Source organism: Rhipicephalus microplus, chromosome 3, assembly GCF_043290135.1.
Source record: "Rhipicephalus microplus isolate Deutch F79 chromosome 3, USDA_Rmic, whole genome shotgun sequence".
Taxonomy (NCBI): domain Eukaryota; kingdom Metazoa; phylum Arthropoda; class Arachnida; order Ixodida; family Ixodidae; genus Rhipicephalus; species Rhipicephalus microplus.
This window is the reverse complement of record NC_134702.1, coordinates 207,278,702-207,303,905: the sequence shown is the minus strand read 5'-3', so window position 1 is coordinate 207,303,905 and position 25,204 is coordinate 207,278,702. Positions and strand designations below refer to the sequence as shown.

Below are 25,204 nucleotides of genomic sequence, written 5' to 3'. Positions count from 1 at the left end.
CTGCTACGAGGGCTAGTTCACACGTCGCCATCTTCTATATGACACGGACCAAAGGAAAAGCGAAGAACAACACACAGTAATGCGCCACCTAACAACTCAGTTTTATTTCGAGCATGGGAAGACTTAAGTAGCGACTCAAAAAAGCAAAAACAAAACAAGGATGTATAAGTAAAAAGAGTGCACATTCAGTAATCAAAAACTGGTAGGCAGCAATAATCGAAAGCATATCAGCCTCCGCGTCTATAAATGCCACCGAAGCGTGTCAAGTGTTATGCGTGTGGTAACATAGGTGCCACTAAAAGATATGTTTCTTTTGGAAAAAGTGCAAATGAGAAAGCGCTGACGCACCCTTTGCTAATGTTCACATAAATGCTTCGGTGATATCTCTCTCTACCAAATCAGCAGAGCACGCCGATACTTTCATGTCTTGAAACATTGCCTTGCATTCACATTCTGCGCAGTGGGAAGCCAAAAGGCCAAAGTGGGTCAGCAGCGAACAGGCGTAGTTGTGCTCGTTAAGTAGGAAGGAAGCGCATATTGGAGTCTTCTACTACAGAGCAGCGTTAGCGAAGAAAATGAAAATAAAAGTGACTGAATGGCAGCTTGCCGCTGCGCGGATGCGATGCCACGACCTCTGCATCATGCAAAGTGTCCATGCAGTGACACACACACGGTCAAACGTTCGCAGTAACATATCACTTTAATATTTATTTCTTCGGAGGCAGGTGGGCTAGAAGCAAGCTCGTTCGTGGCTTGTATAGTACTCCGAGTTGTTTCATGAAGAAATTTATTATATTATTACATGACGTTTTACATCCTCACCACCATGGTATGATTATGAGGGAAACCACAGTAAAGAGCTCCGAAAATTTAGCCCATCTAGTGTTATTTAACGTCTTCAAACATTTCACCAGTACACGGAACCATCGTGCGACCGCCGCAACTGCAACCACTGCAGCTGCACGGGGCGGCTGGAATCAAATGCTACCGCTGCGGCTGGGATTGAAGCCGCAACATTCCGGTCAGAAGCCGAGCACCTTAGCCACTGCTCCACCAAGGCACTCTTCATGGAAACTGAAGGTTACTGAAATAACTTGCAATGCATAAGCGCTGTTTTGAATTCTGAGATTGCCTCATCTGCCGGTCACACCACCACTTGGCAAAAAAGCGGCGCGTGGATTCCTAGAGCAAGATATTTACAGTTGGTAGGGCCACTGTTCCAGTGTCGAAGTACAATAAACGCGTAATTGAGCGTATCAACGATACATATAGTGGAACTACTTGAATAATTTCTAACAGCTCCTGAGCACAATACGAAACCTACCGCATTTTATGCAATCACGTTTCATACACATGGTCTTACACCTAAAATATTTTTACAATGAGTCCCTCTTTCCACCAGCCTGCTGTGAGCTGTTGATAAAAGGCATTAGCTCACTGCAGTTTAAGAAAACAATAGTAATGTTTTTTTTTTATTTTGAAATGTCAGTTTCTTTCCTGTGCATGTGGCATTGCCTGTCAGGGCTAATATCTAAATGTATGACATAGACTAGCAATGAGCAGAATTAAACAAAAAGCTGTGCGTATAAGGTACCATTCACAGTAGTGCACTTGTGCACAGTAGTGCGTGGACACAGTGGCTGCGGGGTTTCAAAATCGGGTTGTTTGCAGGGTTTTGAATTGCCAAGCAAATGAACAAGACACATTTTGGCATTGCCATAGCTATGGTTCACTAGTACTATATACTATAATAACAATAATCCGAAACAAGCAGGCGCGATAAAAGAGTTGTGAATACATTACGGAAAGCACACAAAACAGAAAATTATGGCATGGACAGACCCTTCACTTGCAACAAATTTACAACTTGTGGCTGTAATATTAGACGCCTCAAAACGTAGCTTAGCCAGCAATTTTCCTAATCATAATTACCGTGGTTTAACGTCGCAAAACCACGCTGCAAACATAAAGGGTGCAGTAGGGGAGGGCTTCGATAAGTTCAACTCCCTGGATTTCTTTTTTGAGCACCCAAATCTTAGTACACGGGCCTCAGAGTTCTCGCCTTAATCAAAAATGCGGCCGCCATGGCCGCGATTCAATCCAGCGCTCTGCGTGCAGGTCACCAGTCGAGCACTATGACCATGCACTATAGACCACTGTGAGCGTGTCGCCAGAAATTTCACAGCAGAGCTGTTATAAACCAAGTTATTCCAGTGCTGTACATAACAAAAATTTGTTCATCATGAGCCGGCGCATACTCAATTACCGCCGATGCACTCTGCACAGATGCATACAGATGTCAACCTACAACGTGCGTCCTCCAATCAATTTTGCCACCTGTTTGTTTCCTCAATTCTTAGTTAGCCAATGCAGTGGGATGTGTCCATTTCTGTGGTGTGTGCGGGCGTCGATTTGTCCTCCGTGAGATATAATAACTCTGTTTATGGGCGAGAAAACGAGTACAGAGATAAAAAGACAGGAATGAAGATAGCGGAAGAGAGAAAATTGTGGTGAAAAAAAATTGTTAGCGAGGCAAAGCTCAAACCCATGTCCCCAAGATCCGAAGGCGAGAGCATTGAATACCATTTCGATATTTATAAACGTCGGTGGAGCACAGCACAGCGTTGTATAGTATAGCATACAAGAGAGTCGGATATATACACGAGGGTAAGAAGAATAGAAAGCAGGAGGGGAGCACGAATACAGAAGGAGAGCGAAGGAAATAGAAAAATAAGCAAAGAAAAAAGACAAAAAAGTACTGAGAAAGAAAGCGAGTGAATGACTCGAGGGATAAAAAGACGTACAGGGTCTGTCCTGAAAGCTCACAGTTTTTCGTTATTATTTTAAGTCTGCAATGCCACTTCGCGGGGAGGCGCTTCGGGCAAAGTCAGTGGAGGATATAAGCTTCAAAATCAGACCGATTTCCGTCTCCTGCGAGCGGTTGCTGAGGCAGGTCGCGCTACGCACGTAGGTGTCTACTTTAGACTCGTAGAGAGAAGGAATAAACCAGTTTTTCGACAGCGTTACGCCGTCAAGTTTTGTTTGAAACTGAGCAAAAAACAAGGCAGAAACGTTTTATACGCTTCAGAAAGCCTACGGCAAGGAGGCATCGAAAAAAAAAAACACTTCGATGCGGCACACAGGGGTCCGAGTTGGTCAGTAGTCCTTCAACACGACGACCACTCGGGATGCCCCAAAAAAATCCCAAACGGACGACTCAGCACGAAAAAAAAAGTGCGTGAAATTTTCGACAATGACTGGCGATTAAGTGTTCGGATGATCGCAGAGGACAGTGGAATACCCGAAAAAAATCGTTCATTGTGGTTCGACGGAGGATACTAAAATAAGGTAAGTCCATGCGTAAACGGGGCCAGAAAAGTTGAACAGTGAGACCGCGATGCACACAACTCTCATTGTCTCCGAGCTGCTGCCCAAAATGGGTGTGGCAACGTTGTGCCACCAACTGTGAAACCTCGATCTGACACCATGGCACCACCGGAGTTCCTGCTGTTCCCAATGATCAAAATAACCTTGAGGGGACCTCGGCATGGCACGCTGAAGACAGTAGCATCCTCCATGACCTTTCACTCTCAATCACGGCTTCTAGGGCGCCTTCAATCATTGTGTGAAGCATCAGCAACGGCACATCAAATCAGGGGTAGCGTACTTTAAGGAGTTCTGAAAAGATTGAAAACGGTTATTCTATGAATTATTGATAAACGAAAATTGCGAAAACGTTTGCACACACGTTATAGAAAGAAGTAGATGTAAAGGCACACACACACACACACACACACACACACACACACACACACACAAACACACACACACACACACACGCACACAAATGATTTCGAAAAGAGGGAGCAAGCATATTAGCCATTTAAGGTACTGATTAGCAAGAGCTTGGATAAAGACAGGTGAGATGGCAGAAGCTAGCCAAACAAGGTTGACATCAAGAAGGTATCAGCGAGTCACCGAGGATGTTACTTGTTAAGTATTTTCAAATCGTTATCGTATACAGTGTCCAACGCTTATTTACTATTAGTTTTTATTATGTGACGGACGCACATATACGTATGCCTTGACATATGTAGAGAGCACGCACTTGCTCTGCAGTATGTTTTCGAGTGCCTGGAATTTGCGTAATACAACTGCATCAAAAGAATATTTGATTAGCAACGTCATGTTACATTAGTATTAGTCGCATAATCAACGTCGACCTACTCTAGCCGTCAGTCCTTCCATACGGGCTCTTGCCACAGTACGCGTATGCGTCACCGCCAGCACTCAGCCGCTGTATAGGAGCGTTTGTCAACAGCACTCAAGCTCGTCTTTTTAGCTTCCGATTTGTTCAGTCGAACAAGCAAATATGCCCTCTCTTGAGTCAGTTATGATTGAAAGCAACTTCGAATGGTTATTCGCCTCATCGTTATTGAATACCCACGTTCTTCGCAGCAGTCGTCACGCACGAAACAGAGCTCTGGACGTAATCATCTGCTCGGCTAGAACGAACTACTGTGGCTGTAGTACTGAAGCCTAAACAACGATGACAGAAAATTTGTCCAAGCGAATTACCAAAAGTCACCTAAGAAGTTAGTGCGCAGTTCAGTTCCACGATTCTTTCTACGCTGCTATGACTAAGCGCTTAGTGAATCAGTGTGAATGTTGCTGACATCTTCGGATACGCTAAAATAGAAGCATGTGAGATGGAAGTTTTGATTGCAGGCAGCACATAACAAACAAATTAACCATTGTCTGTTAGGCTGTCGCGTACGCAAAAAGACTGAAATCTCCATTTATTCACCTGGAAATCGAGAGTTGGGCTGGAGAAATTAGTAGCAACATAAAGAAAAAAGAGACCATTCGGCATCTTTCGAGCATGGTGCATTGTTTTTTTTTCTGTAATGCTCATTACATTCTTATTACGAACAGAGATACTGTACAATCCTGTAGTGCTCTGATCACCCATTAGCTGTTGGCTGACTAGATGATAAACCTTTAGATGTGTAACAATGTTTCCATTCTGAAAACGCACTCTAGGCAGTCTATACACAGTCTATAAGCATTTCAAGAATAATGGACACAGATTGACAAAAATATTTAGGTATAGGTTTAATTTCAATATCTGCATTATTAGGAACCGTAGTGGTTCGCCGTAGGCTATGTAGGCGTACGAGCATGGTGTGGTCATGAGGTAAGCCACCTGTAGTTTAGGTGAAAATACAACGAAGTTCATGCGCACTTAGCGGTTATTTTTTTCGAGTGAAGTGATCCGTGTAATATAAACCAAAAACATACCAAAGACGCCGTCCTAAATGACAAGAGACCCTCAAGCTTCACCTTTCAGAATGTAAATAAATGGCGATATCTACACAGGCGCAGGCAAAAACACAAAATATCGCCTTCCCTATGGCTAGCCTGACTTAGGTTCTCGGCGGAGACATAAAATAATAATGACATATGAGGTGCTAAGTCCCAAAAGCAAGATATAGTCACGAGAGATACCGTAGTAGAGAGCTCTGGAAATTTTGGTCAACTGGTGTTCTTGAACGCTTACTGACATCGCACACTACACGTTTATCTACTATTTCGAAATGTGACTGCCATGGCAAGTATCGCGCCCCCGACCGCCAGGTCTGCAGCCGGCATCATAGCCACTGCTCAACCAAAGCGGAACGACCTACAGTGTGCCCCAAGGAAAGCAAAAAGTGGAAATGCCTTTCGGACCCTATTTTTATTGCAACTTCCTCGACTCTGAGCTCAGGGTAAACGATGCTTTTAAATGCGAAGCATTCTTTAGCGAACTTTGGTGACTTTGAGCGTATCTATCTATCTATCTATCTATCTATCTATCTATCTATCTATCTATCTATTTATCTATCTATCTATCCATCCATCCATCTATCTATCTATCTATCTATCTATCTATCTATCTATCTATCTATCTATCTAACAACCTCCACCTTGGTGCTCTCGTGGTTGTCTTTTTAGCGTGGTAAAATTGGCAGAGCAATCAGTGAATATACGACGAACACAATGGGAAGGTCATGCTAAGAGTAACATCATTTCGCTCTTGTATGCGTCGTAAAAGCATTTCTACCACTCACGTGTTGGGATAGAGCGATAGGAAACATTATTATACTCAAATGTTGATGCTGAGCATGCACGTAGCTGAAAACAATGGTCCCTGCAATGCACGTGTGGGCCACGGTCAACCCAGGAACAGCGAGAATACACATTGGAGATCTTGACAAAACAGCTTTACGCGGAGTGGGCTAAAAAAAAAGCCACCGTCAGCATTAGCCGCGTCATCGGTACGTGAAATATGCTGGTGAATGCAGATAATAATAATCAAGATTAGAGTGGGACTCAAAGCTAGGCTTATACATGGTAGTGAAACTATCATGCATAAGTCTCTGCTAACATGAACAGCTACACTTAAGTTTGAAAGTGTTTGGGGCCCCATATGGTGATCATATTATGGCGGGGTTGAGTATGGTTACAGTGCTATAATAAAAATTTATACAAACAGGAGAAACTGTCCAGCCATTATCGTCTCCATTTTTTAAATTATGAAGTGAATAAATATAAAAATAAAATTCAGTAGCTTCAAAGTTGGCCAAACTTTCACCCTTTGAAAAAGAAGCTGAAAGAGTCTCGAAACCCAAGGCCAGTTTTCAACTGTAATACTAAGAGCTATAGACTAAAAGGAGCTGGATGGTTCATTTTATTCAGATAAATTTTTACCTTGCCATAGGCAGATGTGTGTGCATTATGTTTTCTTTTAAGTATCATAAAATGTAAAACAAAATCATTGTATACGTACTCTTCTGACTCTACAAAGTATAGCCAGGTTTTGCTCTACCCAAAACTTCAAGCGAACGTTTACTGGGGCATACAACTATAAACCAAACGTGCACTTCGTTTCGACACAATTTTTTTCACTTCATGAAATGGCCATAAATACTGCTTGGAGAACATGTAAGAGACCCTTGTTTGGTCAAGGTTAGAATGCGGTGTGCTAGTATGCTAATCTGCTACACCCGAAGGTTTCGAGGGGCAAAAAAAACATCAGTGTGATTTATTCGGCCATGGTTAAACAACCCTGTCGGAGTGCATTGTTCTGATCAAACTCCAGGTTGCGATGTGCTGTAGCGGGCGTACCACCTGTGCGCTGCTTCACCGCCTGTGCTGCTTGCAGAGGGCGCTTTCATAGGGCGAGTTACTCGTGAATATTGTAATGACGATATATTTACGGAATTTTACACAATTTTATTGCAGGCCTGTCCAGCGCTTCGTAGCCATAACTGGGCGTCGCATCAATACAAAATTTTTCCCGTGAACATAGCCAGGACCTCCTACATCTTTCAATCTCGTTCACTTTTTCCTAAATCGAACAATAGCCAGATGTAAAGGCAGGTATATTCAATTAAAGCATCTGATTTTAGTAATGGTATTTTTATGGGATTTATAAAGGAGGAATCGCGAAGTAGGAAACTTGTGTTCGCGCGGAGCTTGCACGCTCATAATAGCTCTTGGGCTTTTACGTCCCAAAACACGATATTGTTGTTGGACAGGTTTTAGTGTCTGTCGGCAACCTGGTGATTTAGTGGTGTCGGCACCAGTGACCAGTCGGCAACCTGGTGTTTTCTAACATACGTCCAAGTCTAAGTAAACCACCTTACAACATTTTTGTATCCATCCAAAATGCGGCAACCGTGGCTGGGATTCCATCCTGTAACCTGCAGTAGGGCAGTCAAGCTCCGTAACCCACTAGACCAGCCTACTGATGTGTAGCGGGTACTTCGCTCATCAGCAGAACGCCAAATGGGACAGTGGCGTAGGGGAAGGGGGTGCCTCCCTACATCATGAATGTTACGGTTATAATGGGTACCTTGCACGCTATGTACCGTGACGGGCACATAGAGAGAAAACGGACAAGTCTATATCCTATGATTTTTCTCACATGAAAGAAAATTGCAAGCATTGGGGAGAGGGAGCGTTTAAGAGCCGATGTTTCAACTGGGGTCTTGTATTCAAAGTTGAAACCTTCAATAAAACAATCCGCTTGCCGAATGGTCGGCCACCTGTTTACGAATTTTTCATCGCATCCTGCCATCTTCCCCTTTCTACATTGTTTGTGAAAATAATAATGTGATTTCAGTTGCTAGCTGATATTCGTCTTATTACCTACACGAGTCACGCGCTGTACCAACGACAGTGACGAAAACACTTGATTCATTGTCGGTATAGTCATCATTATCTTGACTCTTGTGCGCAGAGGCCTCTTCCCTATTTTCACAATTGACGTGTCCTGTCCTTGCTGCGGCTATGTTACCACTGTTTTTTCATAATCGCCTCTGCCAACCTGACCCAATGCCTCCTCCTCGCGTGCTTGGCTTTTATTAGAATCCAGCTTGCTGCCCTTAACAAGAATCTGCTATCGTACCTGTGCGCTACATGCCCTGCCCATTTTAGTCCATATTTTGGCTGCGATGTCCGTAACACGCGTCTGTTCTCTGAGCCACTCAGATATCCTATTGTGCTGTATTTTCCTATCGTTCTCATTTCTATAGTTCCCTGCGTCATCCTCACTTTGAGTACAACGCTTTCCTTCCAGTAGGTTCCGGCATCGTAGGTAAGCAGCAACGGGCATCCGGAGCTTTTACAGTGCGCTTTTCTCTTGAGAAATACCGTAACTATCATTCATAATCTAATAATGCCTGCCATAAGTGAAGTGGTTGCGCCCCCAATTCGTATTTTTCTAGCTTGTTCACTGTCATGGTACGGATCTGCGATCACCACCAGCCTTTATGTGTTTTTTTCGTAACTTCCAGTGGCACGCTGCCTAACGAAAACCATGATTCCCTTCAGATACTACAGAGCATTTTTACATTTCACTGCATAAAGGTTTTCATAGACACCATATTTTTATTTTTTATTTTGTACAATACTGAATACAGTAGTCCAAGCAGGAGAGTAGGGACATCAAGAGACACAAAAACAAAAAGTTCAAAATTTTCTGCATATCAAAGGCGAAGAAGATTATAATGAATTCCACTCGGTAATTGTTCGATGGAAGATTGAATATTTAAATAAATTAGTTTTTGCGAATACAGGTTTGATGCAACGGTTTTGCTTGTCACGTGAGGCTAGATCGATGTGTTTCAGAAAGTAATCGTATGAGTTATTTCCAAGCTTATAAATATAAACCTAATATAAGAAATCCAAGCATGCCTGTTTTATTTATTCAGATAGTGGCTCTAATTAGGTCATCTGTAGCATATCTGGCGGTGAATCAAGGCGTACTATTCTATTGAATATTACCAATTTACTTTTAGAGTACGTTCTTCTTTGAAACGATAGATATATTTAGGCTGCTGGCATAATAATATTACGTGTGTCATGGTAAATCGACTGATTACTTTGTGTGTTTCATGAGTTCGAGAAACTCCCAGATTGATTGATTGATATGTGGGGTTTAACGTCCGAAAACCACCATATGATTATGAGAGACGTCGTAGTTGAAGGCTCCGGAAATTTTGACCACCTGGGGTTCTTTAACATGCGCCGAAATCTGAGCACACGGGCCTACAACATTTCCGCCTCCATCGGAAATGCAGCCGCCATAGCCGGGATTCGATCCCGCGACCTGCGGGTCAGCAGCCGAGTACATTAGCCACTAGACCACCACAGCGGGGCTTCGAGAATCTCCCCCGATAAGGGACATTGAAAAGAGCTTTTGTACGTTTCTGTTTCTTTTCGTCCCTGTGTTTGCTTACGAGCAGTTCATATAAAATACGATGTGCTTATCAGATCGCCAATTTCTCGCTCAAGGAACTAATACGTGTTCTGTGCGAACAAAAAGTATAAAGTTTGCAATGTTGTGCCTGCAGGTCAAGCGCTGCTTTCGAGATGTCCTCCGGAACAGACCAACGAAAGTCCAGCTTCGAGAGGCGGCTCTCGCGGCGCGTCCCACCCAAGGGCACCGATCAAAACTGGGGCATTGCGGCTGCGGCAGCCATCGCATCATTTTTCAATATGGCGACGCAGATAAACTCGGGCTTCTACTTTGTCGCCATCATGGACACATTTGCCACTGACTACACTTCCGCCTCCTGGCCAGGAAGCGTGTTCACCATAATGACATACTCGGGAAGTGAGTAGTAACTGCATCCTCCGCGACACGGTTCAACTGTACGTTCAGTAAACGCATACACTTGGCGCAATTATACGTATGTCATGATTTTCTACAGCACGGAATCTGGCAAGCATCGGGTGGCTGTTTGTGTGAAAATGTAGTGTATGTTTTCGAAATAATAGTTTCGAAATAATTGGTAGGTCACACCTTCCACTATTTTCAAGCATATTCAAGGGTTCGTCTTCATTTCGCGTGAACAACGTAGGCAGCTTCGACGAAACGCCATGCAATTCCGCCAACCCTACGTGGACATCATTCTCCATTTTATATAAGCTAATGGGAGCATTGACGAGCCGTGCTGGAAGACATGGATAGTCACTGTATTTATTTCGTAAGCACTGATAAGCCACGTGACGATGGCAAATAAGATATGTGTTTTCCATAAAATATTTTAAACCAATCAGACCTTAAAACAATCCCTTTTTTCAGTTCCATCATACGTGTCATCCCGCATTGATCATCCGTTAAAAGGTGGTGTGCCAAACTCCCGAACAAACCTCTACTTGAACTCGTTTGTCCCAACGACCAGTGTACAGTGGAATCACCTTCCAGCCTCCATCGTCTCCATTAGCGACGCTGCGCACTTCAGTTTCACTGTCAGCAATCACTTTTTGTAACCACCCCGCTGTTGTCTTTTCTCTTGATTGTTTAATATTGTAGCCCTCCTCTCTGTAACGCCTTACGGCATTGAGAGTAAATAAATGAAATGAAACTAAATGAAAGATATACAGGTGAATCTCTATCCGACAAAACTCAATGATACCAAGTGTCCTATGCAATACAAAGAAAAACCAATTCCTCAGAAAATCTTCAAAGTCCTTAGGATATAATAAAACCGAATTAATGAACTAGCCTGGGCACCGAACCCGATTCACTTAAGTTTTTTTTTTATTTCAGAAAACAAAAACACAAAAAAGCAGTGATGTTCCTGTCATTTCGCAGAGGCGGCTATTTCTTCGAGCGTATGCTATAATAAATAAATGGTCTGGGTGCTCTACACACGACTCTAGCTTTCATTTGACGAGGCTGCACACTACGCACATACACGGGACAGTGTACTACGCAGTCGGCAGTGCTTTTACTCAGCGGATGGTGCTAAAGAAACTTTTGTTTGAATTCGTGATCTCATAGCACTTAACGTCTCTTTACAGCTTTCTGCCTCAGCCTTCTCTCACGAACACTTTATTCACTCTCAGCGAGGCCGCGTATATTGTCATTGCTGCAACCAACAGTCTACGTGGCTTGCGTCACAGCAGCATAGTGCCCCCTCTGTCCGGGCGACATAAGAAGCTCTACGTCAGAGCCGCACTCGGGCAACCCACAGGGACTTTTCACAAGCGTATGAGTGGATTCGGGGCAAAACGATTGCTCTGGTAGCTTTTGGCTGTCAATAAGGTGCAGTTCTGTATTCCGAAGAGGCGAAACATTTCTTTATGAAGTTTGCGAACTTCCTCATTAATCTAAGCAATCCGAGCGTCCTCATTGTTTTCTTAGATCGAGTTGAAACTGTGATGAACTTGAATTGATGGTGCAAATGTTAGACAGAAGCGAAGAAGACACTCAAGACGTGGAAAAGCAGACTTTCGCAAGTAAATTTCATTTTCCCGAAGGCTTCGCTTAAGGAATGTGACCGGATTTTATTTGCCACATCACTGCAAGGGTTGCACGGGTGAACCACTGCTGGGCAACACTTTCATTTTACGGAAGAGCGAAGACAAGGTGGTGACGGCAATTGGCTGAGTCCATACACAATGCAGAAAGCTGGCGACCATTTTGTCAGCGTCCCTTCAATTAATTTTCATCAAACTGAGAATAGTTTTTTTGGATCATAGGTTTTGATCAAGCGGTGTTTTCAGATATTGTTACTTTGCTTTGTTTGCTGTAGTGTGCATGCTTGCGGGTTCTTGACCGAAGCTTTCGGAAGAGTAAAATTTAGTTGCGAGCGTGCGGTTTTCGACATCTTTTGTGTCTTCTTCACTCCTGTCCTGAATTTACACCACTAATTATGAGCCATGCGCCAACTAGCCCGACAGCAAACGTTATTATTGCAACTGTGAATTGAGAACATCCTCCAATTGTTCAAGGAGTCACTTTTCCAATTGTTTCAAAATGTTCGCAACTGGTAGCTTTTCTGTGAGTACAGTCTAAGATTTGAAACGGCACTTTATTTCCCTTCCAAAGTTTCACTTGACATCTTTGCTCGGTCTTATGGCAGGGATTGCTAGCTTTTCGAGGTGGAGTATCGAGTCACATAAAGCCACTCATGTTGTCGAGTCGCATGAAGGTGGAGTGTCGAGTCACATGAGCTGTTCAAGATCTTGGCAGCCTTTGTTGATATGTGGCTCTCTTGGAAGTCTCTGACAGTGGCTTTTGAGCCGCTGTTACACCTCTTCGCAACGAACAGTTAGCAGAGCGAGTGTGCTAGCCTCTTCTTCGGCCCTCTGAGGTTTCGTTGTGCGTATCGTGGCGCTTTGTGTGTCACCGCATGAACGCACGTGTGCCTAGACAAGCGAGGGCAGACTGCTGCCAACCAGCTGTGCTCCCGTTCGGTCATGTGGGATGGTTATGAAAGGCTCAGATGATCTTGTTTTTTTTGTTATGTGCATGTTTGTTTTTGAAGGGAAATTCGCGAAAATGTTTCAAAGAGCGAACATGAGCGCTGGCAAGTGGGAAAGTCATGGACACCTAAAGCCACGGGATATGCCTTTCAGCGAACACATATTGCTTGCACGGAATCGATTCACTTATGTTTTCTACACCACCTGCGCCTACATTTCTCTCCAATACAAATTGTTTTAACGTACCACACCGTGATTTTAGCGAGCTCTTTATCTGCGTATAGAGCAGAGCCCTGAAGCTTATATACACGCGTCAAAAAAAAAAGACTTGATCTAGAAGGTAAAAGTTCCCGCGTTCACATGAATAACGTATAAACGACAGAGCCCAGTGCTTTAACATATATGCTACGTCTATTTGCAAGAAAATTTTTCATTCAACTATGGTGCTAGATGGCAAAATAGTTGAACCAGCTGACCATTGCGAAACTGCAGAGGCATATTTTGCCTTTTACATGATGGCAGCGGAACTTTCCTGTTAGTGGTGTCACAAAGGAATGATGCTAGTGTTTGATGACAGTGTCCTAAAATTGTGCAGTGAGAAGACATGTGGAAAAAAAAGGGGGGGGGGGGTGTCACAGACTCACTGGGCTGCCCTATGGCTACGCCACTGCGCTGCTCCCATAAAAATCTCATATCCGCGCCTGTCACTGAACGTGCCACTTACATTTCAGAAGCGCCGTGAATCAGCCATTTATCTGCGGAGTGCAGTGTCCTTCGATTAGCTGTCCTTTATTGTGAGGTACAATGCCTATCACATTAGAATTGAATTGATTTCACTGAAATGCAGAAAATTACACTTCGGAAAGAAAGGACTAAAGGCATTGGCTCCTGACAGGGTCCTCCCATTTGAAACAACAAAAGTGTGTACGTAGGCAATGACAACAAAAACGTAGCTCTGAAAAAGTTACATATTGGAAGTAGTTGATGTACAACTTTAGATAAATATAGAAAGCTAAATAACATTTTACCGGTAAATATGTAATCAAACTTATAATTGTTGAGCGAGAAAACATAGAACACAATATAGGGCAATATGCACTGAATGAAACACAATAAAAAAAGCTAGGAAAAAGCAGTTGATTCACCTGACGCTTCACTATTTTTCCTGATTTTCGATTTCTTATTATTGCTTCATCACCTTTGTTGTTGTTCAATAGTGCCATTATCTGGTAGCGCAACGTTTACGAATCATAGTTTGTCTGTGTTCTGTTCTTCCTGCAGCTCACATGGGGAAATGTATAAGACGGATGTTTTTGAGGTTCATGTGAAGTGAGTGAAAAGCTAGTGTCTTTCTCAGGTGGTGTGTCTCAAGAGCGAACTACAAGGTTTTCAAGTCTTGTATGTTAGGTATACCCAGTTTGTTCCAGTATTCAATTGTACTGTCTCGATAATTCCTAATACTGCTTACACAAATGACTTTTTTTGTTAAACAAATAGGGATTGCAAATTAAACCGCATAGTGCTTCCACAAACCAATAGGCATTAATGAACCTATGATTGCACTAAGCGTAGTACATTTGCTTCTTAAACCATAACGGCAACAAATTTTTCATTTTCTGGATAATACCCATAAAACTCGAGGTATTTCTAATACTTATAATTAACGCGATTGATCTGCCCAAGTTAGCCTTGCTATATTGATTACACCTTATATCGAATGGAGTCCATGCGCGATAGAGCACTATTGCGAAAAGTAATAAATAACGACTTCATTGTCAATAATCTTCTTTTCCAGCCTGAATAATATAAACTTTCTCTTCAGTACACTGAGCCCTATTGAATGTCTTGTCGACCATTCGCACAGTTCACAGAGCCACGTGTCTGCGTCGCTCGCTACTATTTTTCTATCCAACCCAGAGAACAAAATATTTATGCCATTAGCATGCAATACCATTGAGAGAGTACAAGGAATGTTCACTATACCATTAATATGCAAAAGAAATAGCAGTGGCCCGAAATTCGAGCCTGGGTATATAGATGTAGCTAGATGACACACCATTTTTACAAGCGCATTGTACTGCTGATGACAATTAGCTTTTGGTCAATTTTAAAGGGGTGCCTATTATTCTATAGTACGATAATTTAAGGAAGAGAACATTATATATAATCTAAGAAAATGCCCTTTTTCAGCCCAAGAACAGTCCCACTGTCAAACGTTTACCTTCTATGTTGTTTATTATTTCATCCTTCACGCGCAGCGAGGTCCATTCTGCTGATTTCCTCGCCTGAAATTCGCACTGATAGTAGGATACTGCTTTTCTTTTCGCAAGAAACCTAATTAGGCGCGTGTTGATAACCAAATTAAATACTTTGTGTGTTTGCGTTCCCCGCTGTATTTACAAGAACTCGTCCACATAACGGTTGGTCGTTACATCACCCGTGTTAGAATATGCAGCACGGCACTTGTTCCAGTGTCTTGCCGAAGAGACGAACAGAAATTTAGAGCCATAGCAATTATATGGACAGTATCCGCTGTTTTTTGCCGTCGTTGGTGCTGCCGCCGGAACAACCGTCATTCACATAAATGTATATGTATGTATTTTTATACGGGAAAGATGCGCTATATATCCTCCTTCTTCGGAGCCAACATTGCCTTTCCGGCCGGAGTCATCTGCGCGCGCGCTTATCTCGTAAATGAACAAGGAGGAGGGGGGCGCTCGTGGTTGCCGCGCTATCGCAGCAACAATCAGCGCGCAACTTAGGCTCCCACAGCAGGCGGGAGCTTCTACTGGCTGCGCTTTCAACACACACACAAAAAAAACGGATTTATGTGAGTTGACCACCAGCCTGAATACGTATATGAACGCCATCACTACGCACTATCCTTGTTGTGGTCATCTACTGTGGTCACGCCACAACAAACTTTGTTACTTAGCAAGCGCCTGTATATTAAATGTATTATTGCTCCTATAACTGCTAGCCTTGCTTCGTAAAACGTTTGAATATGCAGCTCGGCGCATTCAATGCATCGCCCTTTCGGAAAAAGTGTGACTTTTTAACAGCAAAATGGTTTATGTAGGGGTCCACTAAAGTTATACGGAGATAAATTTATCGTGAATATGGCATTTATTGAAATACACTTACAGTTGGCAAAAAACAACTTCCGCCGCCGGGAGTCAAACCCACGTCCAGTCTCTCTTCAACGCATGGTGCAAATCGACTCGGCCACAGACATTCGCCATTCTAGCTGCTAATTACTAGCTTAATAGACACCATTTGCCATTATCGGTACTCTGAGCTTTAAACCATTCAGAGGGCGCGCTTCAACGGTCTTCTACCCGCGCCATGCACCCGAGCTCATTTCGTTGTGAGGGGCCATCGTGTACGTTTCGTGCTTTCACCACACTGCGTAAAGACGAAATGAGCCCGAAGATCAGTGCCCTCCTTGCGGCGGTGAAGCGTTCAACGCAAGAAATAGAGGAATTTCGTATAGAGACCTATTTCATGTTTGTAAACACGGAAGGAGCCGAATGATATCACGGAGCATTGGCTCCCCCAGTCGTCTCAGCTGAAAGCGCCCCACCATCCTCTGTGATCACGTGATGACGAGCGCAGCAAATACACAAGCTGCCTTCGAGCACAACACATGGGACGCCTCTCGCATGTTCACAAGCGGCGGCCCCTATATACAGAGGAAGTTGCAGTGGCTATAGATGGGTTCAGAAATGAAAATACGAGTTGTGCTGACGTGCATATCTAGCTTTGAGAACCTCATCAAAATATATGAGGCATCTTAACAGCGGAAATGTAGCTCATTCGTGAAATGTCATCATCGTTGCGGTAGCCTTCGTCACACGTGCACATTTTAAGTTGTACTATAGCAAGTACAGACCCAGTTCAGCAAAAGGCTCTAGGGTACAATATGCAAATGCGTGGTGTAAAAATGCACAACCTCGAATTGTTACGGTAAATCCTTACATATAACGAATGTGCCGGAGAAGTTATTCATGCAAACAATCAGGGTGACCTCAGCGACGCTTTCGTCCACCATACGCTTGTGATAATGCTTCAACAACGTGCTGTGGACAATACGGTTACGCCCCTGTAAGATCCGTGGCTCAATGTGTATGCTCAAGGCAACGCTTCGAAATGCGTAAGGACCGTAGACTTACTCGGCAAGTTGCCCGAGTGAAGTTTTTCTGTAAATTCACACAGACATGAAACATTCGTGAGGCGCACCACAGCCAGAACAGCCCTGCCCGAAACACTTGTGTCAAGTGTGTCATGGCAGCCGCATATAATCATAAAAAGCATATGATCTAAGTCAATATTTCGTTCACTGCTATGTTTATAAACCGTACCCACGCAGAAAAAAACACATGCTCAATCATTCACTCGATGATCGAGTGACAACTTTAGTTCAGAATCGAAAGTTGCGCTAGTTGGATATACATGGTATAACTGTCAGTTCAAGCGCGCGAATAAGCAGAAAGGAAGAGAGGACAAGCGCTTGTGCCCTGGTTACTAGAAATGAATTGCAACAGAATCGAAAGTTGGGCTAGTTGGATATTCATGGTATAACTGTAGGATATGCATGGATATGCATGGTATAACTGATAGTTATACCATGCATATCCAACTAGCCCAAGTTTCGATTCTGTTGCAATTCATTTCTAGTACCCGGGGCACAAGCGCTTGTCCTCTCTTCCTTTCTGTTTATTCGTGCGCTTGAACTGGCAGTTATACCTTTAGTTCACGCGAGCATGACGTTATCTTTTTGACGTGTCAGTGACTTGCAGTTATATCAACAATGGCAACTGTGATAAGGCTTCGAATACGGCGGTGCTATCCAGTACATTAACCTGCTTTGAGGTAAACGTGCTCGATGCGCCTCCACGGTTTATTTTTTGAAAATGCGTGATTCTACGGCTTATTCCAATGCCTGAAAGAGCTAATTGATTTTTTTTGGGGGGGGGGGGGAGTAAGTCGTTTCAAAACATAGCCGATGAAGCAGCGTCGAAGGCACGTTCTCGTGTTTCGCAGCTGCGGCTGATCTGCGGGCGTGTTCGTCACCAGAAAACTAAAAAAAAGATGAAAGATCTGGCCCACCTTTTTTGCGCCTTCCCGCGCAAATCAACGGGAAAGACTTTCGGTACACATTTTTTGTTTTTTTTGCACGGCCACAAACTGCACACGCACCAGCGAAAACACAGCAGCAACTGCGATAGCTACCGCGTCTATTGCTTTCGAGGTCAAACCAAACAGCCGACAACAGCGCTGCCACATTATCGTGAAGTGTGTCCGGAGGAATTCATCTATACAACTTAGTCATGCATCATTTAATGGCACAGGTTTAAAGTTATTCAGAACAGTCTGCAGCGGTATACGACTGATTTCATTTTATCCGCCATATTATATATATATATATATATATATATATATATATATATATATATATATATATATATATATATATATATATATATATATATATATATATATATATATATATATATATATAACTACGACCCTGTATATAACTATAACTAGGACGTTGAACAATGCACCATTCCAAAGTTCTCTCAAAAATGGAGTGATAAAATTGCGGTGATAGCCGCTCGTTCAAAAGTGCTTTCATTATTTCAGGCTGCTTTGTGGTGCTCCTACAAAAGTTTCTCACCGTGCACCAGATAACTCTATTCGGCAGCGTTCTGCTCTGGACGCCATTGATCGGCGCAGCCTTCTCTCCGAACGTCACCTGCATGACAGTCACCCTCGGTGCACTGCACGGTAAGAAAACATGTGACGGCTTCTAAAGCTTTTACCGATACACTGTTACGGTTGAGGTCTGTCATGTGTAGTCGACAAAAAGTGATCATCAATGAGCTGACCTGCGCATAGTAACCAACCAAGCACTTGATACAGAAGGTTAACAAAGCAAGCTGCAATACGGGTCCCTAATCAGTGTTCGCCGACCACTTTCAGCACTGAGACACTTTAATCCTGCCTTTTAGCAGTGTCTCGCACTGTGGAGGGAAGTTTTCGAACATCTATAACTCCATATCAAACTGCTAATGATGTTCATATGTATTCTTTTTCCTGCGAACGAACGTTCAGTGCAAGGACCTACGTGCACCTACTCTTGAAAGCAATAGCATTGAATTGTTCGGCAGATTACTGCCAGTTGGTTATGTGAAGTTTCTTTATTTGTACTACTTATGTATTTGCCTTATACTTATGCTTGAGCACATTGTCTTTGTTTTTGCTGCATTTTGCCATCACACATATTGTGCGCCTGTTTTGCTTAGAGAGCTGTTTAAGTTCATTGATTTATATCATCTTAATTTCACACTACTGTTTTTCCCAAAAAGTTCTAGTGTCAATCTTGATCGTAACCACCACTCTGCAATGACTCCACCAGGAGTTCGCCGTAATGATTTATAAGTGGGATTGAATGTCCCAAAACCACTTTATATTATTATGAGAATTGCCGTAGTCAAGAGCTCATGAAATTTCGATCACCTGGATTTCATAAAGGAGCCCTCCAACATTATTCGACCCTCCAAGTTTTACTCTTGCGTTGTGTAGACTGAACTACAGACGGACAATGAAGCAAAAAAGGTAGAGATAACGGCATGCAATCTGAAGTTATTCTACTTGGAAATAAAAAATTAAAGAAAGAAATGCCGACCCTCAACTCTATTTTAGAGGGGTCACATGACCATATTTCAGTCGGAAGGCTGCCCCGATGAAATGAGCTAGAAGCGCCTACGGGGGCGAAACTCGCACCCTAATGTTCTTTTTTTTTCCAAAGCATTGTTGACTTTGTGTCTGATGCCTGGCTTGCCAAAACGTGCGCGGGAGCTCGAATCTAGGTATTTTCTGCTGTTTTTCTTTTTACACTCCGAGTCACTCTTTTCCCTTATTCTAAGAAAGGAACACGTGGAACGACGAGGACAGCAAATACTGTTGACCTTACGCACGTTGTTCGGTGAGTCGTCCGACCAACAACAATGGTGCACTGCACTCCAACAGCTCACGTGCGCAAAAAGTGAGCTCGCAAACTCCCAAAAGCAGGAAGAGGGAAGAAAGAGAAAGAGAGGTCTCTCATAAGGATATCCGACCCGCACAAGCCGAAAACCTAGTGGCGAGATGGCAGTCAGCGTCTCTGTCGTGGTTTGTAGTCGCGGCGATCTTTTTAGTTGTGGGATGGGTTCAGGGGTTGATTAAAAAGCACAGGGACGAAAATTGAAACAAATAGGTTACGTCAGTTTCGATCCTATGCTACAATCGCTTCTAAAGTTGCATTTATTCAATAATTTGGCGGCAACCTTCCGGCGTCATTTTTGTCCGCAAAGTTGTGACGAGCGCCGCTACGAGGTGATGCAGTCAGCAGCGATGTAGTGACTTCATTGCGTAAATAAAATACTAAATCATATGAAAAGCGTGCTTAGACGAATGCTGAATTTTTTTTCAAGCTATCGGTCTACGTATTCCACAAATAAAAAACAGGTGCTTCAATAGTGTTGGAGGGACCCTTTAACTTGCACCCAGATCTGACAACACGTGGCTATAGCATTTTCACATGCATCGAAAATGCAGCCATTGCAGTCGGGACTCGATCACGCCTCCTTCTGGTCATCCGCCGAGTACCTTAGCCACTTGTGCACCCCGAATAAGAGGAATTTGCAGTATTGTCAAATAATAAATAATAATGAATAAACTATCTACCACAAGATGTGCCCTTCCATTATTGCTGTACCCCCTGTCCCCAAGCCAACCGGGCCGTAGTAGGAGGCGATACTGCTGGGCTGATTTGACCTTCGCGCTTTGTTCTGAAGAGCTCAGCCAGTAGCTGACGCCAGTAGGGTCCCATACTAGACATCCCCACCTACTACTCTTAGTTGAGTGACCTACCAATCTTACAAGTTGTGCTTGAGTGAAGACGATCACGGTGTCCGTGGCCACTTCCTTCACCAACAGCTCTCACACTCAGCCACTCGTCACAAAGTTGTGGTCCTCGAGGGCCTCTCTTGACTTCGATGGCTCCCAAGTAATAAAACTCGTTCTCTAAACGCGGAATATAGGAATATCGGAGCTGTTGACGCGCGGCCACAGGTTCACTTCGCTTACACAGTCTTCCACACGAAGTTAAATGGGTGCATTCCGAAAAGCATCGTCTTTTCTACGTGCCACTCACTGTTTCTTTACCCGCCAGGGCGTAACATAGAGCATGTGTATGCTTTGTAGCGACTCTACGGACCCCTACCAAGGGGGGATTTGACCTCTTCCCACGTCCAACCATGCGTGGCTTAGCCGTGTCCATGGAAAAAGGGATTCGGGAGGCTGAGCCGTCGCCTGGGGATTGAACCTTTAAGGCCCCCAGCGGAGGCAACGCACTCCTTTGGCCCCAGCTTCACGTAGATGTCCCCCCGGGGCTGACAAACCCAGGGTAATTTGATAGCGCCTTTTCATTTCTCTAACTCCTCTCATCATCGTCTCCCTCTCTCACGTTCTATCTTTCCTGTCTACTTGTCACTTTCGTGTTCGTACAAATTTGCTGGCGGCTAGGGTTAATCTTGTAAAAACAGCCTATCTTGGTCTAGACGCATTCCGTTATGGCAGCGTTGTACAGCTGGCGTCTGCAAGCTTTCAGCATCCGCAAACTTGTAGCGTGCCCCCGTTGGGCTCCATGGTGGGGGGCCGCCAACGCTGCTGAACAAAATACACTAAACATGCATAGAACATTTCCCCTCCTAATTTATTGTACCTCGCCAAAGTGGGATACGCACCAAGAACAAGTTTATCAACCGGTCAACAAAACATTCCCTCGCTTTCATGGTATAAACAGTGAGAAAAGTAATAAACAAGCCAGAATCGTATCTCCCTTTGTACCTGCAAGGTGTCTCACAGGCATTTTTGGTGACTGGTACAGAGTTACCGAAATGGCCAGTGAAGATTTACTTGTAGAACTGCCGGAAAAGACTAGTTTGAAAAGCTGAACTTCCATACAACATTTAGTGACAAACCAATCAGTTTCGCACCGCACAGGCCTATGAACTCGATTCGCGGGGTGCTATCTCACGCAGATTTCATTCACCTGACCGGAACTGAACTTCTGCAGGATAAAAGAGCCAGAAAGTGGCTAACATTGAGCAGATAAATATCACTAAAGACAATAAATAAATGAAAATACAGAATACTGGTCTTTGCTTCCAACAATCTGCCTGAAAGCATTCAAATCGGTTATACAAAAACTGCTGTAAGGTCATACATACTTACTCCTGTCATCGTTCCTAATGTCTGGGGTATGGCCATGGCTCGCAAAGCTGTCAAGGTCGCCAAACTTGTGCACGATGTGGAGTTACAGGCCATAAGTCCGACACCTGCACAGAACTTGCGCACTGCTTGAACTGAGATGGAAATCATGGTGCATATGCATGGTCATGTTCTTTCCGGGAAAAAGAAGAAGAGATAATACATTGAAGGTGAAATAAAAGACTTCGTTTAAGGAAGAACGAAGGAGAGGTTTTCCCAACGTACGCTGATGTGGCGGGTCAGGGGGCACCGTCGCATGAGCCCTCGCCACTCCTTCGGCCTGCGCAGAGCGAGCCATTGGCTGCGGCACCTGCTCCCAAGGAGGTAGTAGTTGAGTCTACTCCGCCTACTAGCGAACTGAGACCGGACCCTCCAGGGTCCTCAGGTCTCAAGACTTCATCTCACCAGGCGAGGCCTAAACTTCGCACAACCAGCTCGCATGTACGGGCATCCGGTGCCTCCGAAAAGGCAATAGATACGGCGCCAACCTTGGTGCTGAAAGATCGGCGTTGCTCCTTGGCGCGCGCCAAGGAAACCTAAAAACAGATAGCGGGGCCTAATGACGGCTTTCTTATTTGAATTTCAATTTCCCGCTTAAACAGCCACTTGTTTTTTATTCACACAGCACTACCTGGCTTTCATCACGAACACACAAACTGTACAATTAAACGTCGCGGCCAAAACGTTTCTTAAAAGTAACCAGAGGAGACACTGGCGCTGCAATCATTCAGCGAACTTGCATAGGCATTGCGGGTATGAGAAGGATTTGCCTAGTTTTCGTACTTGTGGGCGGCGAACGCACTTGTGGCTTTGTTTATTGCTGTGGTTTGGTTTTGTTTTGAAGGAAAGGAAAACCGTTTCTTAACTCATGACCCGATTTGAAATGGTAAGCCTAAAGTAATTGTCGAAAATTGCCCGATTGTCATTTTGTGACAAAGCAGCTTTAAGCCACGCGAAGCGAGAACGAACGTAAAGTGCGAAGACTAGACAAATGTGTGTCATACTCATAAATCTGATGCTCGCTGAAATACAATCGTTGCAGCTCCCATAGAAACTAGCGCCAGGGGTCTCTCTAGTGTATATTGGTGAAAGGGCCCTTTTGGGAACCTCGAAGCTGTCCAGGGACTTTTACACAAACACTCATCTGAACTGCGATGTGTAAAACAAACACTTAAATCCAAAGCACACCACCAATTCTACGTGCCTACATTATTTTCCGAAAGTACCGTGATGATGCCATGATATTACCCGGAGGTGTAGCCATTCTAGTCAATTGAAAGATCGCATGCACACACAACTCCAAACGTCCCTTGAGGCAGTGGCTTTTCGAGCTGTCTTTTTCGTCAAACTGATCACAGTTTGCACTGTGTACGTTCCTCCAAACTATCAGCTACAAGAACATGATTTCCAAACATTTATTGCTGAACGTCGCGATGAAGGCACCTAACCTTCACCTTGGAGACTTGAATACGCATAGCAGACTATGGAGTGTCTCTCGTAGCGACGCGCAAGGTCGACTGATTGAACAGCTCCTTCTCTCGTCGAGCGCGTGTCTCCTGAATGAAAAAGACCCAACCTATACTATATTCTTGCTAAGAATACCCATTTCTCTGTAGACGAGTGGGCCTCCTCCTACCTCGATCGCTTGTGCCTCTACTTCAAAGAAACGTCATCAGTATTCCCTACGGAAGTGACCACTTTCGCGTAGGTCTGAGTAATGAATGTCATCCGCATGTTCCTAAATTGCTCATAAACGAAACCGACTGACTCGTAACATTACTCGTTTAAGTTGGACTCTCGTATGGGGGTTCAGGATAGACGAAGCTGTACAGTTTATCACAGGTTTTTTTACTGACGCAGCAAACAAGCGTACCCCGCAAACATCTGGACTGCCCGACAAGTGACGCGTCCCATGGTGACACTTCGTGTCGTAATGCACGAAAACAGCAAAACAAGGCATGGGGTTGCTTTGGGACTCACCGACAGCCCAAAATCTTGACAGGTTCAAGAAAATGGAGCTTCAAGGCAGAGAAAAGCGTCAGCAGTCCAAAATAGAAAGTTGTCAGGAGTTTCTATCAGGCATCTATTCATGTGCACACGAGGCTACAATCTGTTACATGGCTAGATGGGTAGAGGAATACAAGTACACTCACTTCCACTCGTAAACCCGCAAGGTGACAGTTTGAAAGATCAGGCGACCTTCCTCGGTACAAACTTCGAACGGGTGTCCAACTCGTCACACTATACCGAACTTCCCAAAAATACAAGACCATAATATAAAAGCAGAAACTAGAACACAAATGTACAAAATACGGGGAATACAACCAAACTTACAGCTTGCCTGAGCTCGGAACATCGCTAAACTCCTGCAGTAATTCCGCCCCAGGTTCAGACCGTGATCTGCATGAAATTCTGAAAAACCTACTCAACAAAACACAAATAACATAACTTTCCTTGTACAATGCTATTTGGTTTTCTGGCACTATCTCTGATTCTTGAAAAGAGGCTATTGTTATTCCGATTCTAAAGCAAGGCAAGGATTCATCCACCGTTGGCAGTTACCAGCCAATCACACATACAAATGCCTTGTGTAAACTTTCAAAGTGATGAAAAACTGTGGTCTTGTGCATTTTATTAAAACAAACCATTTTCTCGGCCAAGTGCATTGCAAATTTTGAGAGGATATATCCACCAGCAACCATCTGGTACGTATCGAGGCACAGATCCGGGACGTCTTCGTCCACAAACAATACTCCACTTCAGTGTTCCTCGATATCGAAAAAGCTTACGATACAATGGCAGTGTGGAATATTAGGAACATGTCCTACTTTGGTGTGCGTGGTAGAATGTTTACTATAATCTAATGTTACTTCTCCAATCGGACATTTCGTCTTCGAGTGAGCAGCATTCATTACCAAGTATTTCTCCCAGAAACATGAGTGCCGCAAAGTGGTGTACTTAGTTGCACACTTTTTCTTATCAAAATGAATTTCTTACGCTTGTCCATCCCCCGCAATATGTGCTACTGCACCTAGGTCGACGATGTCCAGCTCAGTTCGACTTCTTGTAAACTGGCAATGCATGACCAGCAGGTTCAGCTTCACTTCAACTAGGTCTCCGATTG

The 25,204-nt window shown here is 43.9% G+C and overlaps 1 protein-coding gene across 1 annotated transcript in view; it reads left to right on the top strand.

Moving 5' to 3' along the window:
- The window catches only part of LOC119167562 (monocarboxylate transporter 3-like), a 40,814-nt gene that overhangs the window by 1,904 nt on the left and 13,706 nt on the right, over nt 1–25,204 (top strand). The window contains exons 2-3 of the mRNA XM_075888601.1: nt 9,900–10,162; nt 18,409–18,552. Of these exons, the coding sequence (XP_075744716.1) occupies nt 9,900–10,162; nt 18,409–18,552 (407 nt within the window). The remainder of the gene's footprint in view (nt 1–9,899; nt 10,163–18,408; nt 18,553–25,204) is intronic.